Source organism: Chlamydotis macqueenii, chromosome 1 (assembly GCF_036417535.1).
Source record: "Chlamydotis macqueenii isolate bChlMac1 chromosome 1, bChlMac1.mat, whole genome shotgun sequence".
Classification (NCBI taxonomy): Eukaryota; Metazoa; Chordata; class Aves; order Otidiformes; family Otididae; genus Chlamydotis; species Chlamydotis macqueenii.
Window position 1 is genome coordinate 33819676 of NC_141556.1, and position 24068 is coordinate 33843743.

The 24068-nt window shown below is 41.2% G+C and overlaps 1 protein-coding gene across 2 annotated transcripts; it reads right to left on the bottom strand.

Moving 5' to 3' along the window:
* Positions 1-253: 253 nt before the first annotated feature.
* Positions 254-13884, bottom strand: SLC38A2 (solute carrier family 38 member 2). Of its 2 annotated transcripts, XM_086748458.1 has the most exons (16): positions 13658-13884; positions 12795-12998; positions 12394-12475; positions 12150-12265; positions 9173-9246; positions 8992-9084; positions 8714-8795; positions 5481-5563; positions 4514-4572; positions 4245-4394; positions 3393-3472; positions 3200-3300; positions 2690-2814; positions 1794-1938; positions 1579-1676; positions 254-836 (listed from the first exon to the last, which is right to left on the bottom strand). In XM_086748458.1, exons 2-16 carry the CDS (start codon positions 12911-12913, stop codon positions 738-740), a joined length of 1506 nt encoding a protein of 501 aa, XP_086604584.1. In that variant the 5' UTR covers positions 12914-12998; positions 13658-13884; the 3' UTR covers positions 254-737. The 2 variants fall into 2 exon arrangements, with proteins under 2 accessions (XP_086604584.1, XP_086604594.1); XM_086748468.1 differs by lacking the exons at positions 8714-8795; positions 8992-9084; positions 9173-9246; ... (2 more) ...; positions 12795-12998; positions 13658-13884 and adding exons at positions 7115-7173; positions 7374-7733.
* Between the last annotated feature and the right edge of the window lie 10184 nt (positions 13885-24068).

The window sequence follows — 24068 nt, forward strand, 5'->3', positions numbered from 1 at the left end:
ACACCATTTTTGGGAACTAGGAGTAACTGTAGTTACTTAAGTAAGCTGACAAATGGTTTTCACAATTATTTTCACTCTACTTTGAACTAAGTGAATTTCATGGGAAGCACTTAGAATTGAAGAATTTTGACTTGAATTGGTTCATTTTCTGTTTTGGTTATTAGAAGTATTTTTAAAATAAAATTTATTCTAATTATGCCTCTACAGAAAGGCAAACTAGATTTAATTTAGGACACTGATTAAATATAAATGTTTCTTAAAGTCAAAATAGTGCTTTTGAGGTCCATAAGAATTTTTGGTACAAAAAAATAATAGTGTTTCTCTCTCTCTCTCTCTCTCATTGGTTATTTAAACACTTTGCTGTAAATTAAAGAGTTATTTCTCACATCAAATGGTTCCATTAGGCACATTCAAGTAAAATAACAAAATATCCAAGTAACAATGACGAAAGCCAAACATGGCTTGATAAAAGTCTACAGAGAGTTCTGTCCATTCTCTGGAATGGAATAAAGTTGTCACTTCCTTCAGCCAGACACTCACGTGGTTTGATGTTAATATCCACTTCCATCATGCAGAATAGTTCCTAAAGACAGAGTTCGGGTATTTCTACAATCAGAAGAACCATCAGCAAAGAATCTGCATTTTAAAGGAAGCCGAATAGCTCATTTTCATTCTCAGTAGGTATCTGAGTGAACACTGGCATTTGAAGTGGAGTATTAGAGATTAAACCAGGACAGTTAATGGCCATCAGATGCAACATTCTGGGTCCAGTCTAGAATAATCAGTGTCATACACCCAATCATCACAAGTATACCACTTAGAAAGAACAACGCAGCCTGAAAAAAGAAAACATAAAAGAAGTATTTCAGTTTCTGCTACTATATGCATAAAGTCATGCCCATTTATGGCACAGGTGCCATTCTCACAAAGGACAAAGTAAAAAAAGACAAGAGATCACAGTAAAAAATAAGGAGCTACCTATTTTCCTCATACTTGGGGTCCTCTTTCAAATTAAAAAAAAAAACCAAACAAACATTTATTTTCACTATAGCAGACCACAGCTGAGGGAAATTAACGTAGCTGCTGACACCAGTCTGTCTGTGCCACTGCACTGATATGATTCTGACCCAGTATGTCTAAGATTTGACTCTGAGTGAGTACGTCTTAGACCAGTAAAAGGACCAAGATCAGTCAGGATGACCCAAACGATCAGTGGAGGTCAGCTTTAAGGGGTAAATTATGTAAATAAGACTTGAAAGGAAATTTAAAGGAGAACAACAAGATTTTAGTGTAACTCTTAAGCATATCTGTGGAAATCTAGTTCTTACGAACAAGAAAATGACCCAGCTATTGTTGAGACTGGGGGCTGGGGGCGAGAGAAGTCACTGAAGTGAATTGAACCTCCTCAGTTTTGAGTACCTGTGCAACTCCCACGTGTTATCTAAGATTACATTAAATGTCAATTCACTGACAACTTTCACCAGGACTTCAAAATTATTGAATCGTGAAGAAAGAAACTAAAGTCCTCGCTCTGAATTATTAAGCAAGTGTAACTACTACGTATTTGTCCATACATACCCCAATCTTTTGCACTGACTTCATTGGTTCCTTCTTCACTAGTTTGATATAGAAGGCAGAAGGAAGTATAAAGATCAGCATGGCAGCCGCAGATGCCCCTGTATTTAAATAGCACATAAATATTCATAAGCAGGCAAGTACAATTTAAAGAGAGAGATCGGAACTCCATTTTATGAGATTTGAAAAACTACTTGAACTGACACGAAGATGCTTACCAATGAATCCAAAGATGTCTCTGATAGTGGGGACAAAGATAACAAGCACGTTGGTAAACGCCAGAAGAGCAACTGTAATGGAACAGTGACGCCACCATTTAAATTCCTTCCCTGCCCACAACAGCTGGGTAATGGAACTGCGGATCTTTTAAAGAGGGAGGGGGGAAAAAGGAAAAGAAAAAAAAAAAAAAGACAAGTTTAGTCTTTGTGGTAGTCACTCGGTGACTGTAACATGAATTAGACCTTCCTTCTGAAAGTATTTTAGCATAATTTTCCTGAACGCTTCAGATTTTAATAAAAGCTGAAAAGATATTAAAGGCTTTGTTTTGGTGTTCTTCCCCCCCCCAATTTAGTTCCTGCACCTCAGAGGCAGCTCTGTGTTTCTGGTCTGTTTCCCTTTTCAGTGATTTAAATTTTCTAAGCACAGCCAGTAATGGAGAAAACACAAGGAAAAACATGTCTTTACAAAAATAAATCCCAGGGATTTTTGTAACAGCTAAGGATGCTGCTCAACAATATACACCTAAATGGCCAGAATTCAAGCTCACAATGTACTTACAAAAACACACAGACTTCTGTAAGCTGGTAACATAATAGTGCAAGTATTTTTATAACGGGACAATCTGTTCTACTCCCCCAATTAAACCATACCAGGAAAACAATATAACTGAACATATTTGTATCTACTGCTTTGTAAATGCTGCCTAATTATTTAATTTATTGAATTAACAGTATAGAGATATTTAATCAAGCTTATTAGAATATATTTCCTTTTCCAGTTAAGAAAAAAAAAAAAAAATCTATAAATAGGAGTTGCCCAGTCAGTAAATGACTGCAGCAGGACAGGTGATAAAAATAAAAAACTGGTAGTAGGATTAAAAAAGTAAATTACTTACTGGGAAAATAACTACAGGTACAGTAAGGGTTACAGCCATAAGTACAGCGAGACGCACAATAAGAAGAAGAATATCAGCACCCAGATAAGCAGAGTAGGTATGAAGCAGTTCTGGTTCGACATTTCCTATAAAGAAAATAGTATTTTAATTAGATGTAGTTGACATACTTCTCAAATAACCACTTCTGCTTTAAATCCTAAGTGAATTTTGCAGTTACAGCAAAATGAAGTGAAAGCCTCAACAGCTCCTGTAAGCACATCTCCATTTTACACAGGGATAACTTGGAGGTACTGAATCTGCTTTAATCCAATTTTAATCCTGTGCCTTGGGCCTAATTCTACTACTGATCTCCTTTTGGGTGTGCACTTATAAAAGCATTTTTAAAAAAACCCAACAAACAGTGTGTATTTAGAACCCATAGTAAATGCTTGCTTGCTCTAACTTAAAAATAATACTGTGGTTTTGCAGAATGTCATTCATTTAAAGAAGAGCAAAGAAGGCAATATTCACCATAAAATGTCAGGTATCCAAAAAGAGCAGCCAATAAATACATGAGGAACATGGCAAAGAAAGATACATAGGACACATTCATCATTCTTTTACGGCTTCGGCTATAAGAAAAAGAAACATTATTAGCAATGAGAACATACTGGTTTATACTACCTTTGTTTAGTGAAATTACAGACACATATGTAGCATTTACCTTTTCAGTTCTTCATAGATAGGAAGAATTGCAGGGTGGCATACAAAAGAAAACGTTAGGATTGGCACAGCATAGACAGTCTGAAAAAATAAAAAAAAAGGATCTTTCCTCAGTATCTCAACAGACATTAGAAATTTAGTTGTAAAAAATTTCATCAGTAGATTTTTTAGTTTTGACTTAGGCATCAGTTTTGGTTTTTTATAAAGACTAACTATTTACAACTGAAGCTTCAGCAAAAACTAAGTAACAAGTTCATATTTTCTTAAACCCAGACTCTGATGTACCAAATACTCTCAAATCTCATGAAGTCCATGCTGCACTGAAAGTATTTGCATTCAGAATTATGTTCTGCATCCCACAGGCTTAAGCCGTTATAGCCTGATCTTGGAATTGGCTATACTTCTTTCCCACATGTAAAGATTCACCGCTGTAACCGGGAGCATTCATCAATCAAGACTTTGTGACTGGGAAGTTAAAGTCTATTCCAAACCCCGGCATACACTTCCCATTGGCGTGCTTTTACTATTTACTTAATCTCCTTCTGCAATCTATTTTTTTATAATGCTTTATTAACTTGAGAATGCTTGAGAAATGCTGTGCTGAAGAACAAGAGATGTCTTTACTGCCACTCATCTCAGGCAGGCACCCCAAGCTCCACCAATTTCTATGTGTTTGGAGTGTGGAAACACCCAGAGGTAAACAGTGCCTAACTCTACTGGAACACAAAGTCGTAGCACATTCTAAGTTTAAAACTGGGCAATTACTTGAAGGAAAAAGTGACCTAATTTATGTGCTATATATTTAGTTTCTCTTAGTTATTTTCAACAGAGAACCTGATTTTTAGTCAGTTACCTGTGAATTGAAGATGAAATATTTTGGCTTGCACATATCATCACTTGTTATGTTTTCATCTACCAAAGGTGCCAGCGTCACATTTATTAATGTCATGTTCATGATGTCATTGTCCATAGGGCAAGGAATCTGAAACATCTTCCAAATTACCTAGAAATAAAGACATGTATTTAGTGTTACTTTGATTAATGCAACAGTTTCAGAAACTGTTTAATTTAACTTTGAAATGCAGTTTTACAGGCATTGGAAGTCTACAAGATTATACTTACAACAATCAGAAAGAAGACCATGCAAAGTAAGGAGAAGCCACTGGTATAGCCCAAATATCCTGTGTTCAAGAAAGAAGAAAAAAAAAAAAAATCTAAGGTACAATAAACAGAAACACCATTCAAATTGTAACATTATGACAAAATACATTGTCAGTGTTCTCATTAGACAGCTATTTTCTTAGTGTTACACAGAACAAGTTAATTATTCATGGACGTTCCCCTAATCTCAACCCAGATCTGAAAGTTCTGAAAGACATATTAGGGTCTGTACATACAGCAAGCCTGTAATATTAAACTTTGTAACTTAGAAAAAACTTACACCAAGAACTATGTGAATACTTTATATACTAACGATGGTTATAGGACTAATTCTAAGAGAATGCACTCTGAGACAACTTAGCCTTTTCCCTTCTGTTTTTATTGATTCACTTAATTTGTAGAAAGTGAAATAACTCAGTGAATGGCTTTCTCAAGTGACATTAAGACTCTCTGTTAGTAAGGTTCCTCTACAGGACTCTCTGAATAAATAGTGTGTTAACTGAATTATTCACATATATCACTGAATTACAGCCATCTCAGATAAAGCACCTGGTATGAATATTCTGCTACTGCTTGGGGTAAAATGAAAAAGGTGACTTGTATTCACATTGCAAAGACAATTTAACTGCCCAGGGCTAGCATCCCTTTTCTTCTGAGACTGTTACAGAAAGTTGCTTTTGAGCCTTGTTCTAAAGCTACGCCTATCTACCGTCTTTTCGTTTTACACAAACACATCTGTAACTTAAGATACTTGGTTTTTCTTTTTAAGTAGACTGACAGCAATTAGCTAAACATTGATTAGTCCCAAGAGACAAGCTTGGAGACAGCTGTTAATTCACATAGTACTTCAAGGCTCAAACATTGCATCAACCCATTTCCCCACAGTATTTTCAATGCATTTTTATTTTGATTGTACTCTACTGCTTACCTAAATTTTTCAGTAAAGACAGGGGAAGAATCAGGATGACAGACACCAGCAGCACTAAATAGTCACCGTTAAGATACCATTCTCTGTAGAAAAAAGGTAATATTTTTAAGTAATCAAAGTATTTAAAAATTACGACATTTGCAGTTTAGTCTTCACTCTTTTATTCTCCTACAACATATGGTTTCTTAAAAAAATGCAGTACCTGATGTCACAAAGGATTAGCATTCAGCTTACTATATGGACCTAAAGCCCTATAATACCTTCTTATCTCACCCCAAACCTGCATTGTGCCTTTCCTTTAGTGTCCTTTTCTAAAATGAATATGCATCTGGAAGTCAGAAGACACAAAAGTACATGACTGGTCAGAAGAAAAGTCAGCTGTGATCAATCACAGGGAAAGGGAAAAAAAAAAAAAAAAAAAGTAAAAAAAAAAAAAGTAATTTGCTTAAAATGTTGGTTCCCAACTCTCCAGATGTATTAGAATATTGCAGGGCCCCAGCAGGGTAGTGAACCGCTTTCAGTGGAAATAAAGTTCTGCCGAGTACCCTGCAGGATTTAAAGAAAAACTGGTGAGGGCTGGAGTTAAAGCAGTAGCTCAAGCCCACCGGCTGAGAAAACTCCAACAAGCACTGGGAGTCTCTTGGAGGCACGTTTAGTCCCTTTCAGTAGGGAAACTATGATAAGAACCTCAGAAGGCTTTTTTCTTCACATCATTTTTTTGCGATTTATTCTGTAAGAAGCAGCAGTTATTTTTTGGGAAAAAAAAAAAAAAAAAAAAAAAATCGGAGTGTTCAAAGATTAACATCTTCCCTTGAAATACAGAAAAACAAACTGTATAAATATAACATAATTTCACTGAACTAACAAAAAAACTAATCTTGATTATTTAATCATGGCAGGTAACTGCTTTCTTCATCTGTCCTACAGGATCGTCCTATATGCTTTAAGCAAAAGGGACACTAAGCATTTATTCCCAAATATTTGGGATGCTTTACATCCTGTTACAGTGTCATCTTACAGTATTTATCTTAAAATGTACTGTATGCTATTTAGGTAGACAAATTAATGACCTAATTGGAAATTTGTGCATTCACACTCAATTGGTGAATTATAAGCCTATATATGGTAGTGGAAATACAGAATAACTTCAACAGACTTGCTCTGGATTTATGTAGTAAATGCAAAAACATTTTTGTCATCTCCTTCTTCAGTTTTTTTCTGGAATAACTAAATGTAAAAAATACGTGCTTTAGAAAGTTCAGATGTGTAGGACATTATGTACCTTTTGGTGCCTTTTTTTTTTTTTCCTCGTAAATGTAGCAGTCTTGTGGTAAATTTAAAAGAAATCACAGCATGGAGATTCCTTGCATTTGATACAGTCATAAGAACATGCACTGTTATTGTGCATGCCCCACACGGAGGCCATCAGGACTTTCAGACCAAGGACTTAAGAAGTTTTTCTGTGCTGAAGAGTAAAGAATCTGATTGCACAGCTTTAAAATACAGCTGAGTATTTTAAAAATTGCTAAACGAATTTTAATAATGGAGACAGTACTTGTAATATTGTCTCAGAATTCCAGAATACCTTCTGCAGTAAGCATTATTTTGGGACATTTAAACAGGTAAGTGCTTACATTTTAGGCACCAGGCTGCCAGAGTGGAATCCATGCCAATGGTAGCCAACCAGACTCCCCTAAGCAATGCATGGAGAGAGTCAGTTAAATGGAGTCCACAATTGCCAGAGCACTGAGAAAAAGATTTACTTTAAATCAGCATACAGCTACCTAGTACCATCAACCATTAAACACTTAAGATACAAATCTCAATTTCTTAACGTTGTCTGCCAGATATTGCAGAACAGCAGCTGTATCCAGTGAGATTCACAGCCTTTACCTTTCCCTCTTGAAGTGCAATCGATTTTGAGTTCTTCTCTGAAGATGGGACAGTTAGAAACGCTTGCCTCCAAGCCCCCTCCCAAGTATTGGCTACTCCAGGGACTTTCTTAAGAAGTGGAAAAAAAGGACTTGAATTCAGCCAAAGGAGGGAAATGAACCTTCCCAGTGAAGAATTTGCAAACATTACACTGTTAAGTAAATGGGTTGGGTGCATTCTTTGAGTACATTAAAAAAGAAAAAAAAAAAAAAGGAAAAAAAAAAAAAGATGGCTAGTACTGTTGACATGACAATATCTATCAGCAAGCTGTATGAACACCACCAAATGGCTTGAACCCCTTGGGGAACACAGGCAGAAAAATGCCTACCTTCTGAACTCAGGCTTAGGTGTAAGTTGGAGTCTTGAGCTGCTCAGCCCTCTCAAGACTGGGACACTTCAGGACAAGGCACAGAAGTACAACTCTGAAGAGTGAGATTTATAGCACTTAACTCTATCCATCTGAAGTCAGGCATCTTGTTTTAGATAGCTGTTTTTACACATCCTCTCAATACAGAGCGATATGATAAATCATTCTTTTGGAGATGCCCAAAACAGGTGTCTAAGCCAGGTGCACTGAACTGACCACTACAGAGAATCACTTTTCTCCATTGATTATACAAAGACCAGAGTAATGATGAGCTCAAAATCTAATTTTCAGAAAGTATGGTTAGACAAAACGAACCCTACCCAAGGCACCCACTTTTAAAGCCAAGCAGGAAAGCCACTATGGAGTCAAGGTTTCTCCACGGCTAAATGGCAATCTGTTGACCATTTTAGTCTTGAGTATATAAACTCTGGTTTAGTTCAATGCTTAGTTCCCATATCTTTTTGAGGACTGTTCCTTAAGACAATCATTACATAACGACTGCACCTTAGTCTTATATTTAATCACTTCCCACAACATTAACACTAGAAAACCAAAATAATCAGTCCAAACCAGTTGGAACACAATAAGAAAAAACCAAAAGAACAAAAACAAAAACCAAAACAACCATAACCACATTTACCTTTCCTTATTGAGCGTATGTACTGACTGGTACATACATTAGCACTTACCTGATGTTCTTTAGAGAACAGCTTTCTTTAATAAGATGCGATACCTGTATTTTTCTACCCTTTTCCCAGGACAGGCTGGATCTAAGTGAAGTGGAGCACTCAGGGGAAGGGCAAACTTACTGTATCTCTGTCTGAGTAAGAAGCTACCCTACGGTGTACCGAACGTGGTCTTCATATAAAAATATATACAGTCTCCGTCTTTGTTTCTCCTAATAGTTTTTCTGATGAGGAGTTCTAACACCTACCCTGTGGTCTCTTCGATGTTCATAAATGTCTTGATGACCAATGGTAACTCATATTTCACTATGAAGAGGTAGCTTGACATAGCTGTAGGTGAATAACATCATAGATCATTACAAATATAGAATATGCCACAAGATGCAAGAATCACATAACATGTTTCATAACTTCACTTGAACACAAGCAGTTAATGAACACATGTTGTGTGAAAAAAAAAGTCTCCAAGAATAAGTAGGGAACAATTACTATTGACAGTACAGGTATTTTAAGATCTTGTCCTCACCTCCAATGTTCTGCATTGTAATTGATCCAGAAGCAGCAAGTTTTCCAGCCATACCAAATGCCTTCATTCCCAACTGTTCATACAATAAAGATCCTAAAAGAAATCAAAATAATATGTTGGAAGAGTGTGTTTCACAAATGAAACAAATACTGTATGTTTGTAAAATAGTAATTTGCCATACCTCCTTCATTGGCAGTCTTCAAAAGGAGATGCACTGAATACAAAGAAAATATTGAGACAAAAAGCAGGAGTATCCTGGGGAGGGAAAAACACGTACATTTTTAATAGCCATAAATGACTTATTGTAACCTTATTACATAAAAGCAGATCAAACATAAAATTTAATCATATTCAAATATTATATGGGAAAAACCTGTAGATTCTAACGCCAACTAAAAGGGCCCAACAACCCAATTAATGCCTAGTTTACAAAGAATTTTATGCTAAAATGCATTTCAGTGGCATACAGAGAAATTCTAGTGCAGGATTAAACTCATATCCGGTGCAAGGCGGCATAAGCACCGGCAAGTGTCAGGCTACACCCGTATGAATAACTTAACAAAGTATCAATGGGAGTGGTTTCGTATCATTGTAAGAAACTGTATTTCTCCCGTCTTCCTGTGCTTGTTCAACAGTGAGTCATGCATCTATTGAGCATGGAATTGTGACTAACTGCAGCTAAAGTGAAGATCATCTCTTGGTCTTGAACAAATCAGCTTCCAGCTTAAATCTGTGTTATGTCTTTTTTAATGTAATGATGGAACAGCAAAAGCCTTAAAGAATTGACTGAAAATTCACATGTATTCCGAGCTACATCTTCTCATGGAAAGATATACTTATTGTCATTAAAAAAAAAAAATACTTTATTTGCTCAAAAGTTATTCTTCATGTGCGCTTACATGGGAATCGCTAGTGGCTTGTTTATCTTCCCCAACAGCTCTTACGCGCAACATATATTATTTCCAGAAGCACATTTGCAACATCTAAAATTCGGGTCTCAACAACAAATCTCTCCCACAGCAAATGCACTTCCTGGAGTGGCACACTAGGGGGGACTTCTCAGCTGCCGAAGAACACAGTGGAAAATTACAACATGTTAAAAAAAAAAAAAGGCCTTTTTTTATACCAATGCAAGAATTCTGCTTTATACGAAACCTAAGAATTGGCACATCTGCTTAAAAAATGGCAAGTTCTATTTAGAGTTCCCAGAGTACTCTTTAAATTTCCTTTTGTGTCATTTTTAACGTTGGTGAAATTAGCAAACACAGCAGAAAGAACTGGAAACAAGAACCTGAGAAAAGCTTCACAGATCTGTACAAGGAATCCAGGAAACTTGTGTTACTGTGCCAATTCAACACCAACACACGCACACAAATAAACCTCTGTATTTCTGGCAGGTGGAGATTAACCAGGACTTAATCCTGCCATCAGCTAGAAACAGCACAGCGAGATGTGCAAGGGTTACATTTTCATTAAAAACAGCACAGATCCTGGACTCCTCAGTCTTAACCTTGAATGGCTGCCTACAGTGTTGACAAGATCAGTCAGCAAACTCATCTCGAAGCTCACTCAGTTTCTGGCTTCCAGATTGTATCATTAATTTATTTAGTACTGACACAAGTGACAAGTCACAGCACTGATACAAGTGACTCCGCACAGTCTTTGAAGAATTTACTGCCTTAATCAACTGCATCTAGATCTGAATCTGTAACCTCATTATTAAAGGATGTCTGTAATGCTCTCAGTGTCATCATAAGTCCTCAGTATCAGGAGTGATTGACTGCTTTCCTGCCTTGGAACTATACAAACTACACTACGTTTTGAAAGGTAGCACGCCACTTTATCTTTGAATCAGTACTAAGGCAAATAGGTCTAAATGCAGTATCTGGAAATGAAAGGTAACTAAATGTCCTCAGCACCTAATTGTTAAACTGACAGTTTTGATTCATTTTTTTTCTTCAGAAAAAAAGGACCCCCATTATATGCAAATGTGTTCAAATATCTAACCTTAAATTATTTTTTTCCTCTCCTCAGAGATGTTCTAACGTGCATTGTGCTGATTATCTTACTTCTGCTGCAGAGCATCTTTAGAGCATGAAACTGATGTGTAGAGAGATGAAGTATCTCTCTCTTCTGAATTCACACTGCTACCATTCAGTTTAGCATCATCTAAGTAAGTGAAAGTCTTAGCAAAAAATTAACAAATCACCACGTGTTTAAAATAAAACCTTTTAGATCAAAACTTTACACATTGGTAGCTTCCTCAGAGAGCCTGACTGACTTGCACTCAGTCACTGATATTACATGACGTGTGAGCTGAACTGCCTCCAATACAGGAAAAATTTATTTTCCCAAGACATTTAGAAGCACTGTACATAATCGTTTCCTCATGCCATTTTAGATTATACTACTACAGTCTTGTCTTACACCTGAAAGCTTTCGCCAATATAGACATACCAATAAAGATACGCTGGTTATTCCACATCACTCCCTTACAGGGAGACAGGGATCTTTGTAAGTGCAGTTGAAAACAGTCCCCTAAATTGAGTGAAAGCATAGCAATAAAAAGGATTTCTTTATTGGTGTAAGTACATCATCAAGCAGACCATGTCCATGATTGGCAGGATTGGGCTATAGAAATTTTTAAGAGTAAACATGGCCAGACTTGCAGTAGACAACGAAAACAATCTTCTTCTGCCTGCATTTTTTTCCTAACTCTCTACAGCCTGATCCTTTATTTTTTTGTGCAATTTTGACTTTCACTAATCAAAAAGTTTCTGTTGTCTGAAAAAAAAAAACCACTAATAGACTTCAGTCTGTTAGGGAGCACCTCTCTTTTCCACCCGGATAATGAAATTGTCAAAGGAAGCCTACCAGTTATTAATGGAGAAATGACAGCTACGTAGAGGAAAACTCACTGTCAAATGTTTTGTGGGTTGCAGATCTTGCAACGAATCTGTTTAATTTTTGCAAGTCCTTCTGAATGCATCATGATCTCTTGATTTAAAACAAGCCATGAATCCTAAAATGAAATTCTGCACCTACAGCAATGACCGGGTATTTTGTAAAGGTCATGTTCTTACATCAAGTATTTTTTCCATTATTAATTATACAGCAGAAAGATTTTTTTTTTTTTTAATGAACCAAAAGATACTTACACAAAAAGAGCAATTCCAGTGTTAGCCATGGCATAAGAAAGACCAAGGATGCCACTACCCACAATAGCATTGCTCAGATTAAATACTGACATTCCAAAGGAAGTAGTACCCGGATGCTGAGAAAAGGGAGATAGATCATAATTAATAGAAAGTTACTACTTATTTCAGAATTAAAACAAATGTAAATTTGGCAAGAAAGCATTTTTTTTTTTCATGTTTTGAAACATCATTGGTATGTACTTACATACTGAGTTTCATATTTCTTCTTTCCAAGATTGGAGTCGAGCAAGAAATTTTGATTTTCTGGATCAATATCCGCATAGTGGCTGTAAAAAAAACCCATGGCATCATTAGTGACTATTGCGGGCAACTTGCATATTCACTTCCCATTTGGCATTTCCAATCCGCTTCAAAGGGAAAGGGGAAAACCAAGGCAACGACCCAAAAAGAACCTCCCGCACCCCACCTGCCATTTTGCCCAATACACAGCGCATTGCGCGTGTTTACGTCGGCAGTCATTTCCGTGTTTCTGTCACGCGTGTCAACAACGACGCCAGACCCGCGGCGCCGTTTTAAAGGCAGGGCTGAAACGGGGGGGGGGGTGTGTGTGTGTGTGTGTGTGTGTGTCCGCGGAGTCCCCCTCACCTCTTCATGGCAGCCGGCTTGGTGGGGTAGGGGTAGCTGAAGTCGTTGCTGTTGGAGCTGTAGCTGCTGCTGTCCTCGTCGGGGGAGACGTTGAACTTGCCCATCTCGGCGCTGCTCATAGCGATGGCGGCGGGGTCGGGGGGACGCGCCGGGGGTCGGGGCTCGGCGCCGCTCTTTTGTCCTTGGCGGCGGGGCTCGCCGCGCCTGCGGAGGTGGGGGCGGCGACGTCAGTGCCGCAGCGGGCGCCGCGGCCCGTCACGTGGCCAGCGCGCGCCCGCGGCTCGGCGGCCCCCGCCCGCCGCCGAGTGGAAAAGTACCAGGCGCGCGGCGGGGCCGCGGCGGGTGGGGGGGGGGTGAGGGAGCGCGCGCGCAGAACAAAGGTAGATCCCCCCCGCGGCGGGGCGGGGGCCCGGCTCTTTCCCGACCTGCGCTGCCGCCGCCGGGGCGACCGGACCTACAGCGGCGCCAGGGACCGGGCAGGAGTAGCGGCACCGCCACGCCGCACTTCCTCCCCCCGCCCCCCCCCTCTCCCCGCCCGCCCCTTCCCGGTAGCGGAGCGCAGACTGATGCAACACCGCTGGGCGATTGTCACGCCGGCTCCCCGAGCCTCCCGTCCCACCAACCGCCTCTGTGCTCGCCTGCCTCCCCGCCAGTGACACCGAGCATCCCGGCTTTTCCAATGGAAAAATGCAAATCAGTCACGAGACCGCACCGCGCCGCAGCGGCCGGGGGATTTTCCACCTTTCCGGGATGCAGCAGCGGCGCGTCCCGCGCCTCTTAGGCGGGCAGAGCCTGGCAGGCTCCTCGGCGGTGAGCCCGAGGGCTGCCGCCACCGAAAACTCGCCCCGTTCCTCCCGCCGTACCTTCTCCGCAAGGGCTTGGAAGCGAGGTGTCCTCCCGAAGGAATGAGGAGATGCTCCTCTCCCTACCGCTGCTTCTTGCAATGGGGGGAAAAAGCCCTTAACTATAAAACCTCAGCGAAAACAGAACCTTAAATAAATAAAGGTAGGAAAAAAAAACACTTTAAAAAGCCGGTGGTATGAAAGGGAAAGAAGAATATCGCGTCCGCAGCGTTCCGGTGGCGGCGGCACTCCCGTCTGACGGCCCCCGCCGAGCGCCGCCGCTCTTCAGGCAGGAATGCGGGCGCGTCATCGCCGAGGGGCGCGGCCCCCGCCCGCCGCCGCACCGCCTCCCGCCCGACCCCCTGCCGCCGCCCCGGCCGGGAGGTGTCTGTGTCTGTGTGTTTGGGAGGGGGGGGGAGGGAGTCGGGGGCTGGGGCCCGGTGGGTGCTGGTCACTGGCGTGTGCCCAACCAGGGGGTCGGGAGCAGGGCAGCTGGCACCGGACAGCGGTCGTTGCGCTGAGCGACTCTCCCGTGTTTACACTGAGGGCCACTGCGTTTCACGGGGGGGACAGGACGGTGCGGTGCTGGTTCAAAGTGCCCTGGCCCAAGGGGGCTTCCTCCTGCCTGGTGCAGCACCTGCGGCACCGGGTACCGACCCACTGGGAAGGCTTCACCCCGCCACCCCGTTCCCACCTTGTGCCCACTTTCGGAGCGCTGCCGGGCTCCGGCTCTGGCGTTTCCCAGTAGCTGGGTGCATGACAGGGGGCGAGATGCCCACCGGCCCATCGCGACCCGCTGCAGTCACTCGCTGTTTTTAACACACGAACGCTTCCAGGTGCCAGCCTGGATCCCGGGGCTGCGGGAGCCGAAAGCCCCCCCGCCCCGGCCCTTGCTCCGGAAGGTGATCCGGGGCGACGGCCCCCCCCTAGCGATGCCACGCAGGATCGACCCCGCAGTTGGGAGGTGAGGGGCGGGAGAGAAAATAACACCCGGGGGCCTTTTCCTCAGGTGATCACTGCGGGAACTTTGGACGGCTTTGCTGCTCGATCCCCCGTGGAAAAGGGACGCGGGACTTCACTTTTCACCCCAGCCCCACCTCACGCACACGCAGCGAGGTTGCAGCCCCGGAGGCGGCTCGGTGCAGGCAGCCGGGGGCCATGTGGCCGCTGTCTCTTGAGGCGAAGGGGTGGGTTTCTGAAGCAGCCCCTCGCCCCGGCAGCGGCAGCTCGCTCCCATGCAAGCCCACTGCCGCCCCACTGCTGCCCCAGCCTCGAGTGGGGAGGACGGCCGGCCGCCGAGCCCTTCCGCCCCTCTGTGTGATCTCCCTTCCTCCGCGGCATGCAGAGCCGTCGAAGGGCGCGAGGGCCGGCTGCCGGCGTGGCCTAACTGCTAGTACCGGGGCCGAGGCGGGACACGGGAGCAGCTCGTACCCTCGAAGGGGCAGCGGAGCTTCCGGCCGCTGGGCTCTGCGGAGGAGGACGAGGCTCCCCTGAGGCGAGGGAGCGCAAGAGGGCCCGGCCCGGCAGCACCAGCTCCCGCAGCTCCACCGTTAGCACCGCAGAAGGTTCTAGAGCGCCCCCGCCGCCCGGGGAGGGTGGGGAGGGGGGCGAGCGCCGAGGGGCGGGGCCCGGCGAGGGCACGCGCAGGAGATGCGGAGCCGAAAATTTTCCATCACTGCAGTTCTCCCCCCGCCCCCATCCGGTACGTGACGTCAGCCCCCCGCAGCCCTCCCCGCAGCCCGGCCCGGTGGCTGAGGCGGTGCGGTGCGGCTGGGCGGGGCCGGGCCGGGTGCGCTGGGCTGCGGCGCCTTGCCGGGCAGCCCCAGGGCGGAGAGCGGCGGTTGTGGCCTCGCACTTGCTTCAACCGGAGGCCGGTGCCTCGGGGTGAGCCCCGCGTGGCCCTAAACCGGCGGCGGGGCCAGGCCCGTGGCGCCGCTGGGTTTCTCCCGCGCCGCTCCGGGCTTTGGCCGGTTCCTGTGAGGGGCCGAACCCCCAACGCTGTGTCCTGAGGGAGGTGGGGGGTGGTCGGGCACCGGGCCGCCTCGTATAACGGGGTTTGAGATAGCCCCGGGGGTCAGCTCGGGGCGTTTCGGGGCTGAAACCGCTCCCGCCCAAACCAGCTGCTGGTTCAGGGCGTCATGGGACCGAGCTTCCCCGGCTTGCAGCCGAGCAAAGTACAACCTCGGGTGCTGGGGGCTGTGAGGCCTTGTGAGGTGGGACTGGGAGCGTCTGTAGCCGGCGTTTTTGGTCCTTCTGAAACTAACGACCGCCTAGCAACAGGCATTTTGCGAAGGCTAGAGCAGTCTGGTGGGCTAAGCCAAAAGGCTGCACAGGTCCGCTTAAAAAGTGCAGTCACAGCGATAACGTAAATAAGCATCGCTACGGGGAAGCCAGGTCATACGCCTTTTTGAAAAGGCACAGCGAATGCCTTGCGCGTTTTTCAGTCAATACCATTCCTCGGGTGTTAGCAGTTCTGTGAAATTACAGTTTACATGAGGGAGGTCAAGGTGACCTGTTTACTGTGGGTTTTTCTAGCGTAGCAACAAACGTGATGACGTAGTCCTAACGTTTTTAGGACTGTAGCTGGTGGAGGCACTGATGGCAGTGTTCTTTTCAAGGCAAGCACACGGATTTGGTGCGTGGTAACGTGTCCCACGTGTGCCTGAGAAATACAGAAGCCATCTTCTTAGATGTGATCTGGATGCCATGAACAGTACAAATTTTTAAAAAGTTAAAACCAGATTCTGTAGCAAAATAGAAGTTTTACTGTACAAGTGCTTGATTTTTGTTTTTGCTAGAATTGCCCTCATTTTATATGGAAAAAGGTGATGAAGCTTTGTTGCTCGTTTATGAGTAGAAAAATTGGTAAAATACATTAAGGAAGAAAAATTGCTATTTATGTAATGGCCCCATTATTGGAAGGTTCACTGTGCAACATGCGAATGCAATCTGCACTCCTCCAGAATACTGAGTCTTTCAAATCTTTACCCATGCAGCCTGTTTGATGGTTCAAATGATCTGCTTTTTCAAGTGGTTTTAAGTAATGCCTCACTGATTGAATTATAATTTTCCTGACTTTGAAATTGCCAAGAATGTCCTTGGCAAAACATACATACAGTGTGTTTCATCCAATTTTGAAATGTATTTTGTAATCAGAATAATAAAAGTTAATATTCGTCAGTTCCTCCCACCATAGTTTCAACGATTCATTTGTTTTCATTGTCTTGTTTTTCTTTCTCCCTTTTGAAAAATGTTCTTGTGTTCTTTTTTTCCTTCCCTTTCTTTTCATCCTCTTGAGACTTTATCCCTCAGTCTCCCTCATCTTTATACCTTCCATTTGTTTGCCTTTTATTTTGTTCCTTTGTGTCTATTTACTCATTGCAAACTTCCTTACAAAGTTTGGGCCTTTAGGATAGTTAAGTAGGACAGTTAAGAGTGAACTTTATTTTTTTTAGTCTGGAGATTCTGTTTCTACTTTATGTATTCATGAGATAACCCAGCAGAATTCTGGAGACTAAAGACTGCTAAAGATTTTTTTTTTTTTTTTTGAGTACTGGAAAACATATTTCTGTATTTTCTTTAATATAGAGTGGTGGGTGATGTGTCTTGTTCTTAGTCATGTTTCCCTTGCTGGAAGACCTTACAGTAATTTAGGAGGTGATGCTTTACACTTTTGAAACAAAGCAAAACCAGGCAAACAAAAATAAGATATGTTATTGTAAGGATGCTGTAAAAGATACTATGAGTTAATCGTTAGTTAGGTGGTGTAAAAACTGAGTTGTCTTAAGTTATACAGGTAAAAATGAACTCGAGTTTTCCGTTTACAGGAAGGTAATGGGGTTTTTGTAGCTGAAGAGTGATCTGCTATGCACATTGGAATGCCACTTTGCAGCTGGGTCTACACTGTAGATTCACCTCTCTCTGTAACATGACCTACCAGTTCTCAGCGCACGAACAGTTTCTTTTTAAATGAGATTAGTTGGTTTTATGTTTAGAAGAATAAGAAGTAGCTGGCAAGTGCCTGTGTTTTTTCTTTGCTTATGTTTTAGCTAATAAAAGGCCTTTATAATATGGGACATATTATAAAGCTTCATGCTGTTTCTTCCTACATGTATAAACAAACCTTGTGGAATACTGTAAAACTATCTGTAGCACATGCCCAACGGAGTCATTTGCTTATGGTGTGCATCAAAAAGTTATGTGTACAGTAATACTGTAAAAGTCAAGTCCATCCACATGGTTTTTGGATGATACTTCCTAAATAGCCCAAAGCACATCTAATGAAATATGTAATATATGATGTCAAAGCAATCTGTACTAATAGCTACATAACATTCATTTTCCCTGTGCCTAGTATGAATAATGTAAAAATCCCAATGGAGTAAGGACCTGCATCGGGTGAAATCCTCGGTACTGCCGAGAGTCTGGGGAAGGATAATAATGCAGAGTAGCGACAGAGACCCGAGAGCTACATCGTGTCCCGAATGAAGCATCTGCACAGTGGTCTCCTCTACGTGACGGGCTCGGTCTGTCATGAGGAATTGCAGGAAGTGTGGGTGAGTGGGGAAAACGAGGCTTCATGATTGCACTGTGTGGACTCGGTGGTCTGCAAAGATGCAGGCGTGGCTGAGGGTTCCACCATCCTTCCAACCACTTTGGTTCATTATTCTTACCTCACATGGACTGCCTGTGGCGTGCAATTAATGAAATTATAGGTTCTGATTATATGCTTTCTCAAACAAAACTTCCACTGAAGCCAAGAGGTATTACGAGTGCGTAAGGAATGCAGGATTGCATATCCTGCCTCTTGGGCTTTGTGATGGTGAGTTGGAGTTACATATTAAACTTGGTTTAAGCCTTAATTTTTTCCCTCTGTGTTTATCCTAGTCTAGTTTCAGTTTTGCAATATGAAAACAACCAAATCACTATGTTAAGAACATAAGCAGCAGCATTCTTTAAAAAAATAGTACATTTACTATAATTATAACTTGGATTTAAGCCAAAAATAGGGAGCGGTTCTGAGTCTGAGTTTTAAAGCCATCTGATTTTGCTGTTATACTGCAATAAACTCAAAGCAGTGGGTGCTGCATGAGGTATATAGTACTGCTCATCTACAAGAAATTGTCAGCCTTAAATGGACATTGCCAGCTGCTACAAAAATATTTTCTACTTTGTATTTTTAACTCTGTAACATTTTTACGGGGTTTATAAATAACATTTCTCTGTTAATCTTGATTCAACTTTTCCACTCAGCGAACACTGATTTTGTTTTTTTCCTTTGTGAAATTAACATGAGTTTTTAAGTATCTCTTTTTTTGAGTTGTTTTTTTTTTTTTTTCTTTTTTTTTTGTATAGCGGAAATCTAGAAAAGCTTTGTGAATGGTATTTATTAGTTAACTGAAACAATGTCATTTTCTATAAGCCATCCCACATATTTTTGTTAAGATCCTTACAGCATTAAGAGCTACTATTTTTGTTCTTTTACCATTTGCTGGTGGCAGAGAGTAGAATTTAAGATATACATTTGGATTCCCAAAGATGTTATTGCCATAATTACAGCAGCCTGTATATCAGCATTACTTATTATGCCAGCAAATCTTTGAGAATATTGTTTGTCAACTAAATAATGCTTCACATCTTGGAAAAATCACTTGCATTTTTGTGGCTTCTTTAAAAACAGTGTAAATTTAAGAGACTAGACAGAGTTCTCTAGGCAAGGCTTTATGCAAGAGCTGTATTCAGAAGGGAACAAAACTGGAATAATTGTTCCGGTCTTGGTAACATCTTGACAAGATGTTTCTGTGCTTTACCAGTTAGAATAAGTCTGGATGCACTGATGGGGTAACAAAGAGCAAACTAGGGCAGGAGATCAACAAGTGCTATACTTTGATGGAAAACGAAACCTCAGTGAACCAGCAAGATCAGTTCCTCACTTAGTAATTCTGGCCAAAAAAATATAGCACAAACAGCAATAAAAACATATTCTAATTGCATCTCTGTTCTGTAAATGTGTAGATGTAAAGTTGCGTATATTATGTATTATCTTTTTAATTTTTGTAAAATTGCTGTTATTCCTAAATATTTTGAGGACTGGATGGCTTGAGGACTTGAAGACTTTGTGGACAATGACCATTATCTACTGAACTTAAAAGTCCACTTTTCATCTCCAGTACATAAAGCACAAGAATGGCTGTTTACAGTATCACAAAAGGTCCCTAAAATCTGGTACTTTTCCTCTGGCAGAGGCCAGGAGAGGATTCCTCTGTGGCAAAAGGGAGGAAAGAGCATAAGGCCATGCAGTTGTATGCTCTAGCAGTCTGATGTTTAGGATTTATTGAGCAAAAGGTTGTATCCACATATTTATATTTCATAGTTTCTGGTACTCATCTGCATGAAATTGTTGAATCACTTTTGAACCCGTCTAATTTCAGATGTATCATAAGTGGTGGCAAAGCTTACTTAGATGTTTACAAAAACTTCTTCCATTTGTTGTTTTTTTTCCACCAGACTTCTTCCTGATCAGTTCATTTGAGATCCCCATGTTTTGCACAGTAAGAATTGGGTTCTGTGTACCTTTATTATACTTTGCATGATTGTCTTTCTTGAAGCTGAGGATTCTTAAAGCTTGATTCTTAGTCAATCAATAGATAGAAACTGCTTCCTATCTTCAGTTCCCCTGGATTCCTGTACTAGAGAAAATTAAGTTTATTCAAGATATTACAAGTGTCTTCTTATTTGTTAGAGGAAAAAAAAATTAGACCTGGAATCTCCTAGAAAGTGGCAGTAAGCAGATTTTACCTTTCCATTTTTTTTGCCGTTGTTCTGTGTTCAGGCTGCTGTGTGTGCATTTGTACCTCCTGAGGAAGGACTTTTACCCCGGCTTTTTAGACTGCATGTTTGCTGTAGGTCTGCGTATTCTAAGTTGGCTGGTGTCCACGTGTAGAAAACTGATAGCCATTTATTTTTTTATTTTGGGAAGATGGTTTTTAGTTTTAAATAATTATGAGCAGCATTTGTAAACTTTTTACTTGTGGGAAGAAAAATCACTCTCCTACCTGAGTGTGTATGGTTTTTCTGTGCGCAAAATGGATGTCTTTAATTTAGAGAAATCTGCATGGATCAATTCCTGGCAAAAATTAGGAATGGTTAAATAAACCAATTTATACAGTGTCCCTTATATGCAATGAGAAGGTTTGAAATGAACTAGTGAAAAATGTATTACATAAATTCATTAAGGTGGGAAGGACATTTTTGTTTATATACATGTTGGAGAATTTCTTTGCTTGCAAAGACATCGCCCCTCCGGTTTATCTCCCACATGCAGAGTGCTTTTACAGAACAAGCTGCTGAGTCACGCTTTTCACTGAATGACTGACAGCCCCTTTTTCTACTAAGAAATGGTAGACTCTCTCTCCTGTGTATCAGGCGAGAAGTGTTACGCCCCTTGCTTAGGAAATGAAAGCATGACACAGCGTTATAGCTGACTTTCTTGGAAGTGCTATAAGCAGGAGAATGGAAATGTGTTTAGGCAACCATGTAAAACAAATCAAAATATATCCACATTGAATTATTTACTGGCAGGAATGATTGGTTATTAAAGAAAATAATATAATAGTGTTCATTTTAATGTGCTAAACTAGCAGTTTTGCAGGGCGGTTATTCAGAGGGAATTTGGCCTGAATACATGAGTAGTAATAGATCTGAGAGAGACATGGTGCTCTCTGTTGGCAGTGTTTCCCGTACAAAGGAAAATATGTACATAACTAGAGTGGTTAAGTCTAAACCTAGATAATCTACACTTTATGGTACCAATATATAACCTATATTGAATAGTTTGTGAGGCCAAAATAAATTACGAGAAGCTGTAAACATTGCCTTCCTCTTCATAAATGTAGGAAGGTTTTATTATGGATCCATAAATATGTCCAATACATTTATTTCCCCTTTCTATATGGTGTTTTAAATTCTCTTTTCCTTGAATGTGTAAGTGCATGTTTGGGTTGTGATAAGCAGAATCCAGTTTACACTTACAGAAATATCTGCAGCTATTACTTACTTTAAAATCCTTTAAGTAGTTAGTTTATGTTGCTGCTAGAGGCATAATTATTCCATAAACAGCACAGTACGTCATGTTTCATTTAGCCATTTGCTTTTTTTCTTAAATGTATAGGTATAATCTTTTAACAGAGCCAGAATTTTACCTTTGACCATTAAAGATTTTACTGCCATTTGTCATGTAAACACACATCTTTTTGAGATTTACTGTACTCCTGTGGTAGTCCATAAAAAGGTTTGCCAGTGCATTCAGCAGGGAAAGAGCGAGTGCATTTATTTGGTTGTTGCCGTGGAGGTGTTTATTACACCATTCTTCTGATGGCCTTCTTTGGATTGAAAAAAAGATTATGGTATGAACCTCAGGTCATTTGGATTTTCTATAGCTTCTGAGTACCTCAGTTGTCATAATACGGAGGTTTTGCTGCGCGGGAAAGTTACTCATTCGAATAGAGTCATACGGTCTTTATGTGCCTCATTTTGTGCATGTACTAAAGCTTTCACAGGACTGGACGTGATGGATTTCATGTTGCAGCATTTCTGATAGAGTACACTTTATTGAAGTAATAGCACTGGAATTTGTTATGGCATTTTATCATGCCATACTAGGAAAACTTAAGCTTTCTTGGTGGTATGACATGAAAAAGTAACTATAAATTGTACAAATTATCTGAGGAATTTTAAAATAGCAGACAGTTCTATAAATAAGAAACATGTATAGAATACATAATGATACTTTGTAGTTTAACTTTTCATTAGCACACACGTGGAACAGTCTGCATAACTCACAACCACCACAAATTAAGAAACACAAAGTCTAGAACACAAACTGTCCTTTTTATTCCACATAAAGTAGACTCGCGCGCACAGGTAAGCACATGCAGACAAACCTATGAGCAGGTGATCTTGGCTGCTGGTAATGAGCAAGGAGGCTACAGGAAGGAATGGAATCCTTTCATCAGAAATTTAAGATCGTTTAAAATACAATCTTGTGAGATATTGTTAAGTAGATTCACTAATAAATGTCAAAATAGGTAACATTTAGAAAGAGAAACATGGTTTCAATGGGACTTTAAAGTTAAACATGGCTAGTGGATGCTATTATTAAACACAATTTGTTCCTTTCTGTTCCGATTGCTAAGTTATTTTTAACATCTTGTTAGTTTACAGAACTCCTCAAAGTCACGATCTAGTTTGATACAATTTTCTAGTAAATAGTCTGAGATGGAAAAGTCTCACAGAAAAATAAAATTTGAGATAATAGAAATGAAATTTTCCTACAGGATGAAGGGAACATAGGTTAATTATTCTATCAACGTATTGGACATGCCCATAATTTATTATTTTTCCTCAAACTTCACAAATATTCTTTAATATTGTTAGGATTGTATGCAACAAATACCATTTGTTGTCAAAGAGAAATTCAAGAGACATTCAGTGTTGCCAAAATGGACTCAGAAAACATAAAAATTTAGGGGTTTTTTTCCTCTTATGGAAGATTTATGGAACAGTATCACAGTAGAAGGAATAACTGACCTAGACAAAATCATACAAATATGTACAAAATAGAACTAACATTGTTGCCTTTCCATACCTATCCTTCCAGTTCCCCTAAGTGCTGGCATGATGTCTTTTGTTCTGTTGTTCTTTGTCTGCTTCACGTCTTGCCATCTACCTCATGTCCAGGACCCTTAGTCTTCAGATCAGATTGGCACCTCGTAAAATGTTAATGACACAGAAAAACTCTGCAGTTTTTGATTTTATGGTGTTTTGAAAAGAACCTATAGTAAGGCTTTATAAGAAAAAAAAAGAGACTAGAGGCAGAGGAGGACTCATTAGGAGGCGTCACAGAGGGGCAAGAAAGTTATCAAGAGACCAGATCATCGCTTTGTTCACTGAATTACCACTGAGATCTTGTCATGGACCCTTTACCACAGTACTCCCTAGGCTGGGTTCTCACCTCCATGTATATACTTTTGTTGCCAATCACTGGTGCAAAATGGTCGTACACCATCTTCCCAAAAAATGAAAGACCATTGAGCATAAGGCTATCTATGGACAGGCCAAGAGAGTTGGGGCTATTCAGTCTGGAGAAGAGAAGGCTCTGAGGAGACCTTATAGCGACCTTCCAGTACCTAAAGGGGGCTTGTAGGAAAGATGGGGAGAAACATTTCAGCAGGGCCTGTTGAGATAGGATGAGGGATAGTAGTTTTAAAATAGAGGGAGGTAGATTCAGACTAGACATTAGGAAGAAATTTTTAACAATGGAGGTGGTGGAACACTGGCACAGGTTCTCCAGAGAGGTGGTAGATGCCCCAACCCTGGAAACATTCAAGGCCAGGCTGGATGGGGCTCTGAGCAATGTGATCTGATTAGAGAT